The sequence below is a fragment of the Gadus macrocephalus genome, chromosome 10, assembly GCF_031168955.1.
Source record: "Gadus macrocephalus chromosome 10, ASM3116895v1".
Lineage (NCBI taxonomy): Eukaryota > Metazoa > Chordata > Actinopteri > Gadiformes > Gadidae > Gadus > Gadus macrocephalus.
Genome location: NC_082391.1, coordinates 6,832,529 through 6,842,516, shown reverse-complemented (window position 1 = coordinate 6,842,516; position 9,988 = coordinate 6,832,529). Strand labels below are relative to the sequence as shown.

Below are 9,988 nucleotides of genomic sequence, written 5' to 3'. Positions count from 1 at the left end.
GATGACACAAAATGACACAAAATTGACAGACATGTTTTCATGGACGGAACCACCAGGTTAGTCAGTGATAAAAATAAACATGCTAGCCAGCTCATAGAGGTGCATGTGTGCATGGTGTGATGGCTATATGTGTCAGCCTATTCGTGCTACTGTAATTACAGTATTCTTGAAAGGTCAGTTATTTAATGTTTGTTGGTTAAAGGGATATTTTAACTTTTGATGGGTATTTTATCTGTAAACTGAATAGACTAATACGTCTCGCTCTGTTCTTTGAATAGGAGGAGAATAATTCACTCTAATTCACTACTTTAAGGTAGAGGGAGAAGCATTGGTAGTGCCACAGTAGCAGTGAGAAAATGAGGAGAGAAGCCCACTAGTTCAGAGCAACCTGCAGGTTCATGACATTTATTTTGCATTCATATTTGACAATGTATACTGTTTAGGGTATTTTTATGCATGAAAAAAGGTTAGGTAACTTTTGATGTGTAGCTTATATCAGTGAATTGAAGGATGTTGTGCTCTTGCTCTGTTCTTTGGATAGGTGGAGAGAGTAGCGGTGTAATTGTGGTGCTAGATAGGCAGGAGTCTTTGGAGAGAGAGATGGGTCTAGCATCCAGCGCAATGAAGAAGGTGCACAGAATGTAGACAATGAATTATTTTGAACTACAATTGTCCTGGTGGGGGACCCCCAGGCCCCTGATAATTTTTGAACCTATATGGTGTTATAGTGATCAGTCTTTTTTTTCATTAAGATATTGTGCGATAGTAAATTTGCTCAAGGTAAATGCAATACTGAGGGCTCTATCAGGAGGAAATTAGGTGTACATGCATGGGCAGCCTGGCAGTTACAAATGCCTGCCCTAACCTTTGTCAATGGCCGTGGCCATCGGGCCCTCTATCGAATTTATAATTAACTTGTGGGAAAATGTAGGCATTTTTCTATTGAAAGAGACATCTTGTCAATTACTGAGTTGGTGCAGATAGTCAGTGAACTTCCCATTGGAAGAGAGGTCAATAGCTATGTGTAATGAGTAATTGACTCAAGGAAGAGATCAGCTCAGGCACAATCTGTGGTTTTGATCAAGTAGCAAACTGTGATTCATTCCCATATCCATTTCTCGCTCATTTTCCATGGTGTTATGGAAAATCAGGCATGATTTGAGTTGGGGCCAATCCATCACGGGAAAGGAGTTAAGTAAATGGAGTTTAAATGGAGGGATGATGACAAGAACATGGCTTTTTGAATATGAACAATGTCACATACAGAGACTAACGATCTGCTGGAATGAACATTGTCCTTTAACAATTGGTTAATGTTCTCAGCCAGCAATGATCACAGTGCATATGAGCTAACAAGCAACATGAGTCGTCTAGGTAGGTGCTATTAATCATCCAAAATAGGTGACTGAAAATAATAGGGAACACCGGCATGTACAAGGAAGGGACAATAAGAAAAAAGCATTGCTTTTTTAACAAAGGTTATTGTAAAACAATGTAATCCATTTGAGAATAAATTGATTATATTATGTTAATTAGAGCCTAGATGCAGTCATAATTCATTCAGCTTTTCGGGTAATACAATGAGTTTTGATCTGAAAGATATCAATTAGGCCATGATAAAGGCAACAACTAAGTCCACACCAGGTATGATGTGGCAAATAAAACCAAGTTGGGCCAATTAGTCGTTAAGATCATGTGATGCGACAAACGAAAAAATGTCTCAGGGCCTCAAGTCTCATCAAAATGATAATGGCCTCTGGGTAGCAGCTGGAAGATCTTATCATCCACACCAATGTTTGCTTGGTCAGAAAACTGCAAAAGGGAGGTGGGTCGTTGGGTGTCCTTGAACAGAGTGGTTCCCAATAGGGCAGAATAACACGTTATGAATGAATAAATCGACTTCAAACACTGGGGTTCATCTTCAGGAGAAATGCTCAGAACCAGTGGGATCCTTATCGAGATGCTAGGACCCAGAATGAAGAGGCTTCTGGAGCATGCCTCACAGCTGGTCAGCCCAGGCTTTAAACCCCTTGGTTCCGTACCAACAGATACTTTACCCCAGATGCTCGGGTTCTCTGGATCCTTCATTCACCAGGGGGGGGGGGGGGGGGTTGGTGGGAGGGTTCGTACTGATGGAGACGTTACTGCAGGCTCGGGGGGGATGATGGGGGACGTCATTCGAGCAATCCCCATGCTTACCCCACAATTTATATCCCCCATGTCGCAGATAAAACATACGTGATGTAGTGCCCCTTTTTCTTTTGTCCCAGGGAACCACACCTCTTCCTTGCATTTACATGAGAGTGCCGGGCCTTGAATTTATGACAGAATTTATAAGCTGGAACATGCTCTGGATTCTGCGTTTAGTTTCGTGAGGTTAATATCCAGGAGAGTAGAACATGAAATATGAAGGGGGCAATGGTTGAACAAGTAAAATAATTCATAAGCGGGCATATAGAAATAAATAATGTAGGGGGTGGTGAGATTGTTTTTTCGGAGACACGTTGCCGTTCAGCGGCTAGTCCTGCTGATTGAATATTAATAGAGAAAACGATGACTAACGCCAGGGAAATACAGTCCGTGCCACCGGTTTGATCATGGTCTTTGGGCCTTAATGCATATGGAGGTTTGTAATTTTGATACATTTGTTTGTTCTGCGTACCCAGTGTAATATGACAAACTAACACACACACACACACACCCTGCATAAGTTCAATTGTTATGATCATAACCAGATTCCAGTATTAATCCTCCTTCTAGCTAAGGCAAAAAATAACTTTCTCAATTCCATGTGATCCAGTCAAATTTAATCCTTATGTAGGATATCAGTTTGATAAAACATATTCAATTTGAAAAGGTACCATGGGGGTTCAGGCTGATTAGCATGCATGTTCGGAGAGGCTTCAGATGGCTTGAGATCTCAAGAGCCCCGAAAAGAGAAATGGATTGAGGTCATCATTTCTTCCTGCTGCCATCCTCTCCACTATGCAGGGAAGAACGACGAGGACTGGCGACTTAAGTAAAACAAAATGTGCCACAAAAATGGGGAGTAATTCAATTAATTTCCATGGGAGACAGCAAAAGCCTAAACCACCCTTTCCATGATGAGGAGCAATAAGCAGACTTCACACCGAGGTTGGAGCCGTTTCAATCTCTGGCCGAATGTGAGATGTGTGAGCATATTTTGTTAATCTAGACAACTGTTTAACATGGACGCTTTAGGTCTGTGTGATGTGGCACCTCTACTGTGTTGAAAGCACCATGTATAATTCTCTGTGAAGAGTAAAGGCTAAGACTAAACGCTTCTGACAGATCCCAGCAGGTAAAAGTTTGTAAAGCTCTGGGGGGATATGGAGTTTGCCGAAGTCGATCGCACATTTCAAAAGGTTAGGAAAACACTCATTGCACCAAAAATGTTTGTCCCATAAAGCAAGAGAAAGATCTTGGAAAACTCTTTTCAAGATTCATTATCGTTGGAATTCAAACTTGTTATTCATCTTGCCTATAAACAAGCTTTTTGGCACGATTTTCATTTAATTAGAGTATGTGTTTAAATATGCCCACGTTTTAGTATTTTGTTATGTTGTGTCTTGCTGTTATTTGTACGGTCTGTGTGATTTCTAGATTTATTGTTGCCTGTACATGAGACTTTAGGGAGAAAATGGACCCACAGAGTGTTATGTTCATCATCAGTCACTGGGTTCAGCTCAAGCGCCTTTTTTCAACTGTGAAGCCGAGGTAAAATATCCCTCCACTGGAGCTGCTGGTTAAGGTGAGGAGGGAGAGAAGCTGTTGTGTGGCAGGAGAGGGGAGTGAGGGCAAGAACATACTTAGAGCCATCGCCGCAATTATCTTACCTCGCTCGTGACAGAAAACCAAACTCAATACAAGCTAGGGCTGCAGGAATAATCGTACTTCTATAATGGCAGGCCAGTCGCACCAGTTACTCAAAGTTATTCATGTGCGCATGTGCCAAGCAGCCTGCAGCACACACACACACACACACACACACACACACACACACACACACACACACACACACACACACACACACACACACACACACAGCAAGCGCAAACGTATGCATACACCACAAGCATGCACATACACACCGCATACACACGCAGATGCGCGCAAACATACACGGATACGCACACAAACGCACACTCACGCCACGTGCCCACTACCTCCGTCCGTTGACTGATCCCCATTGACTTTGAATGGGGACGGACGCGCAATGCATTGTGGATCCGTCCGTTGCGTTGGAGCCTTCGGCTCCGTCAAAAAGTTGAAAAATGTTCAACTTTTTCGGCAGCGACGGATCCGTCATCCAATCAGATCGCGTATGCAAATTTAAGCACTGTGACGCGACTCGGGCACTGACGATACTGGAAAGCGGGAAAGTGGGTCATCTTGCATCGGAACAAGCAGGAAGAACCGGGAAGAACCCGGCGAAGCGATTTGATTGGCTGACGGATGCCTCTGCAAAGACTACTCCCCCATCCGTCAGCCACGCCTTCCCACATCCGTTGACTGACGGTGCAGTGGGCACAAAGCGTCACGCCTCGTGCCCACTGCCTCCGTCCGTTGACTGATCCCCATTGACTTTGAATGGGGATGGACGCGCAATGCATTGTGGATCCGTGCGCTGAAGGCTCCGTCAAAAAGTTGAAAAATCTTCAACTTTTTCGGCAGCGACGGATCCGTCATCCAATCAGATCACGTATGCAAATTTAAGCACTGTGACACTACTCGTGCCGTGTTCCAATATCCATACTATCCGTACTTACTAGCCTAAGTTTGAGTATGTAGGGCGTTCCGATTCAGATCGGGCGAAAATAAGTGTACTGAAAGGACCCGGATGGTGTACTCAAAACTGTCAAATCGCGAAGTGTGTAGCGATCTACACTTTTCGTACTCAACGGCAGCCATCTTAGCTATTTAGCGGAAGAGGGCAGGGCCAGGATGAGCCAACGTTGGCGCATTTTCCACATAGCCTACATTAATAGTCATTTTGTAGTTTTTATAGCTTTTTATAGCTGCTAGGCGTACAGAGTTTACCGTTCAAAGCGGGATGTTTATTGCAGGGCAGGAGCCGCGGCGGCAGTCGTGATCGTGATTTCCGGTTAGTGCACCACGGATTATTCGATTTGGAACAACACTGACATCTTAAAATGAGCGCACTTAGTGAGTGCGCTCATTTAGGTACACCATTTAAGAAAAATAATATCACCTTCCAATTTATACACTTTTAGGCCACGTTCACATCTAGCGTTTTTTGTAATCGGGAAAAGTTGAGCCTACCGTTTTTTCAACAAAACGAAAAGCTGGCAGCGTTTTTGGCCCTAAAAGCGCCGAGAGCGTTTTTTCTATCGCCTAGCAACGAATCCATTCTAGACCCGACGTTACTCGCCTACTACGTATCCAGGCTAGAGCCCATTAGACATGTTGTAGATCTCGACATGTTCTGTAATTAAAACTATTAATCGCTCCACCGGCACTTTCCCGAGTGATTTGTCTGCCATTGTTTCTTGTTTTGACAGTTGAGAGTTTCCTTCGTGACGAAGTGTCAATGTTCCGCTTGGTCAGTTGCGCAAAAGACGCCTGACGTCGGCCGCTTTCTTCCTGAAAGTTGAACTTTTTTCAACGGTCCGTATGGCAGAAAAAAATGCTGGGAGAGGCGTTTAAAAAAGCGGCTGTGACTTTTTCCAGAAACGCTCTGCTCCATAGGAATATAATGTAAAACAAGCGCTGGCAGATTTAAAAAAACGCTAGATGTGAACGCGGGCTTATGATAGTTTTCCACATTTTTAAAGTTTAAAGTTAAACTGTTTATGTAATTTTGTAAATTATCGTCTGCTATAACTGCCTGTATGGTGGTGGAACACATTTTCTCTTCAATAGATTTCCATTGAGCATTATATTTTGGGTTGCACCAATATACAATGGTTCTTATCTGTGTTGCCAAGAAATAGACTCTGAGAGAGGGTAGACCCCATCCCCCTTTTTCTTTTGTCAGTTGTAGAGTTTTGAGACGGACCCTTGGTCTTTTGCTTTGCCATATATATCTTGACAGCATTTTTTCCCATTCATTGAATTGGTTTTGATTGATCTCAATTGGTAGGGTTTGAAAAAGGTACAATAATCGAGGTACATACTATTTTTGATAGATTCAATACTTGAAGAAAGGCTAAAGAATGGGATTAGGTTCCATCTTGCTATATCTTCCTTAATTTTTTTTTGTACTGGTAGGTACTTACATTCTAATAATTTTGTAAGATCTATGGGTATGTTAATCCCCAAATAACTGCTGGATTTTTTTTGCCATATCAATGGGTATTTCTTCTTAATTTCTTCAGGTGGGCTGAAATTAAATGAAAGCAGTTGGGTCTTACCTTGTATCACCATATTGTTTACCATATTGTTGATCAATTTAGGTAAAGTGTTTGTTGGCTGCCCCAAAAAACACAAAATATCGTCCGCATAACAGGCCAAAGTCTCTTTGATAGAAATTCCCCTTATATCTTTGTTTTGTCTAATATGTTGAGCCAATGGTTCTAAATATAGCGCGAAAAGTGTTGGTTGCCCCAAAAAACACAAAATATCATCCGCATAACAGGCCAAAGTCTCTTTGATAGAAATTCCCCTTATATCTTTGTTTTGTCTAATATGTTGAGCCAATGGTTCTAAATATAGCACAAAAAGTAAGGGTGACCATGCACAGCCCGGTGCCTCTTTCTAGGGTAAAACTATTAGATAAATATCTGTTGAATTCTGGCCGTAGGATTGTTATACATTGCCTGTATAGTTTTTATAATTGTATCATGAAGGCCGAACCTGTCTAACACTCTGTAAAGAAAAACCCAATTAACTGAATCAAATTATTTTTCAGCGTCAACACTTAACCCTTACCCTAACCCTAACCTCACTATTGCCTCAGTCTTATTTTTTTGTATCTAATCTATGATGTGTAATGTCTTTCTTATATTGTCTTGCGTTTGGCGTTGCTGTATAAAACCTGTCTGGTCATTATGTATCAATGTGGGTAGGAACTCTTCTAATCGTCTAGCCATAATCTAGATAAATAATCTGTAATCCACGTTAAGAACAGATATTGGTCTATATGAACCACAATCCATCTCATCCTTGCCTTCTTTTGGTATAGCCGATATGATCGCCTCCTTCCAGCTGGGTGGCGTAGGCGCCTTTTTTAAAGTGCGTATTGGAAGTTAATGTTTTAAAAAATATTTAGGCATAACATCCTCTGAAAATTGCCCTTTGAAATTAAAATGCAGGATTTTATCAGTTTAAAAAAGTATATCGGCAAAAAATTCAGTTTTAAAGTGACTATTTTGAGCAAGGCTTCAAAAACCGTTGTTTTTTTATGTGATACGTCAAACGCGTCATATTACGTAGGAATTGGTAGACGCGGTCGCTGTTGCTGCCTCAGCTCTATGCGTAGTTGTGAGTAGTTACCGCGGTGAGCAGTCTTGTATTCCCCCCCCCTGTGGTTTTTGGGTTTTTCTAATCGACGAGATGAGGTTTTGTATCTGTGGGGGTTGTTCCAACTCCGACCTCCTGTCCGACCATCTCCGATTTCACAGTTTCCCCGATCGGAGAAAGGATGGAGCAGGCTTTCGAGCCTGGGTGCATTTTGTACAGGTGAAGAGAAAGGACTTTTTTTTTGCCTCTGTCACCAAATACACATTCATTTGCGCGGCTCCTCTGCTGCCTCTGCGTGTATTTGTTTTGCATTGTCATGAGTGGACCCAGTCTGAGCTGATAACCTGTAATAACCCCGCTGCCTCACACCGCCAGCACGGATCTGGGCTTCTTCCGACAGCCTGCAGACGAGTGGGCGTGTCCGTGTAGAACGTCTCCCTCTCTCAACACAACCATCATGGGATCTTGTGATTGATCGCAAGCTAGTGCTGTGCAAACACACACGCCTCCACGCAACCTTTACAGGCTGCTGGGCCGGACGCCTGGAAGTCAAACGGCTGCACTCACTGGAGATGGGCTGGAGACATATGGTCTTGGGTGGTCTAGATCCAGGGGAGACATGCAGGCCTGGGGGGGTCTACACCAACATGCAGGTCGGGGGGTCCAGACCCAGGGTAGACATGCAGGTCTGGGGCTCTGTGTTCAGTTTGGCTCAGAATGTTAGTTTGCGTTGCCTAGCCGGTTTAGTTATCGTACATGAAATCCCCTGACACCAACGTGTTTACACACAGGAAACAACGTGTCCCAAGAAGACACAACATGTTCAGCGCAAACCCTCACGTTAGTTGTACTCACTCGTTCTCCAGTAGGGTCATACACACGACCTCTTTGACGCCAGGGTTGTTGGCCTTTTCACTGGAGCAGCGCTGAAGGTCCCAGGTGGCCAGGCGCACCGCGGCCCGGCCGTCCCGCGGGCCCGGCGCCGGTGCCACGCGGGGCCGCAGGGACACCATCTGCGTGGGTCCTCCCGGCGGGAGGTCGAGGTCGTCGCTCCGGAGGCTGAACGAGGTTGGGCTCGGATGGGACCGACCCGTGTAGGTCAGCCCGCCATTGGTATTGGTGGACGGAGTTCTTGAGCGCTCCACAAACACCTGGAAACGGATCTTGTCCAGTAGGGAGCAGTTTATGTGATCGACCCGAACCAGGTCCTCGATGCTCTTGAACGGACCGTGTTGGGTCCGATAGGCGACAATGTTCCGGGCGATTTTCTCCGTGATGCCGCGGATGCTCATGAGCTGCGGCGGGGTGGCGGTGTTGATGTTCATGCCGCTGCAGGAGGACATATGCTCCGGGTCTCTCCGCAGGGAGGACGGGGAGTGCTGCGACGAACTGGTCCTACTCGACACACAGATCTCCCCTTTAATAATCTCCAGTTTGGTGGCGCCTATCCCACTCACCAGCGCTAGGTCCTCCACCTTCTTGAAGCCCCCGATGCAGTCCCGGTACTCCACGATGCTCCGCGCCACGGGGCGGTTGACCCCGGGCAGGGTCATGAGCTCTTCCTCCGTGGCCGTGTTGATGTTCAGCCGCTCCTGGTTCACCATAATTCTCCTGACACCACAACTCTATCTCCCTCCTATTGCCATGGTGTCTCCCCCTATTAGGTGGTTGTTCTCCCTCACGGTAGCTGGCTCAAAATTGTACGGAAGTGGTCCGAAACTGTTATCCATTGTTGTTATGTTGCCTATGTAGTCTATGATGATTAGAACGTCCGTCTACCAATTCCTACGTCACGCTCTAAAACGAGCGTTTGAGATGCGGAAGTAAAATTGTATCACAAAAACGGCTCAAGATGCCTCTTGGAGTGTAGATTTATTAATAAAAACTAAAAAATCGTGTATTCGAATTTTTTTCCTATATGATTCTTCACTGCAGTATCTAACTTCCAATACGCACTTTAAAGCCCAGTTCAGTGTTGGAAGTATAATAGGTGTTAATTCCTCTTTAAATTCCTTATACCACTCGGCTGTATAGCCGTCTGATCCTGGCGATTTATTTAAGTGTACTTATCGCATTTTTTAATTCCCCTTGTGTTATATCAGCAGTAATTATTTCATTTTGTTCTTCATTTAATGTGGGTAAATCTAAAGAATTTAGAATTTAAGAATTGTCAATTTGGCAATGTTTCCTCCTGGGACATTTGAGTATACGGTTTTGTAAAACACTGCGAAAGGTTTCCGAATTTCACTTAATTTATTTTGTATTACTTTTGTTCTCGGGTTCCTAATTCTCTGAATTGTATTTTCTGCAATTTTTTTCTGCGATTTCCAGGCCAATATCTTCATAGATTTAGACCCACTTTCATCATATCTCTGTTTCAAGAACATTCGATTTTTATTAAATGCCAGTTTAGCTAAATCAATGATTTCGTTCCTAATAATTTTTATATCCTCCAATATCTTTTGCTCAGAATGTAATTTATGTTTCCTTTCTAGTTCCTTCAATTAGTTTTGCAATTCTTCATTTTTTTACTTCCTCATTTGCT

The 9,988-nt window shown here is 43.7% G+C and overlaps 1 protein-coding gene across 1 annotated transcript; it reads right to left on the bottom strand.

The window, feature by feature from the left end:
* Positions 1-8,115: 8,115 nt before the first annotated feature.
* Positions 8,116-9,108, bottom strand: LOC132466434 (endonuclease/exonuclease/phosphatase family domain-containing protein 1-like). The gene has a single exon (XM_060063681.1). It carries the CDS (start codon positions 9,045-9,047, stop codon positions 8,295-8,297), a length of 753 nt encoding a protein of 250 aa, XP_059919664.1. The 5' UTR covers positions 9,048-9,108; the 3' UTR covers positions 8,116-8,294.
* Between the last annotated feature and the right edge of the window lie 880 nt (positions 9,109-9,988).

Bases quoted from the DNA above. Each gene is read 5' to 3' on its own strand.
- LOC132466434 (XM_060063681.1), bottom strand. From the start codon at position 9,047: ATGGTGAACCAGGAGCGGCTGAACATCAACACGGCCACGGAGGAAGAG.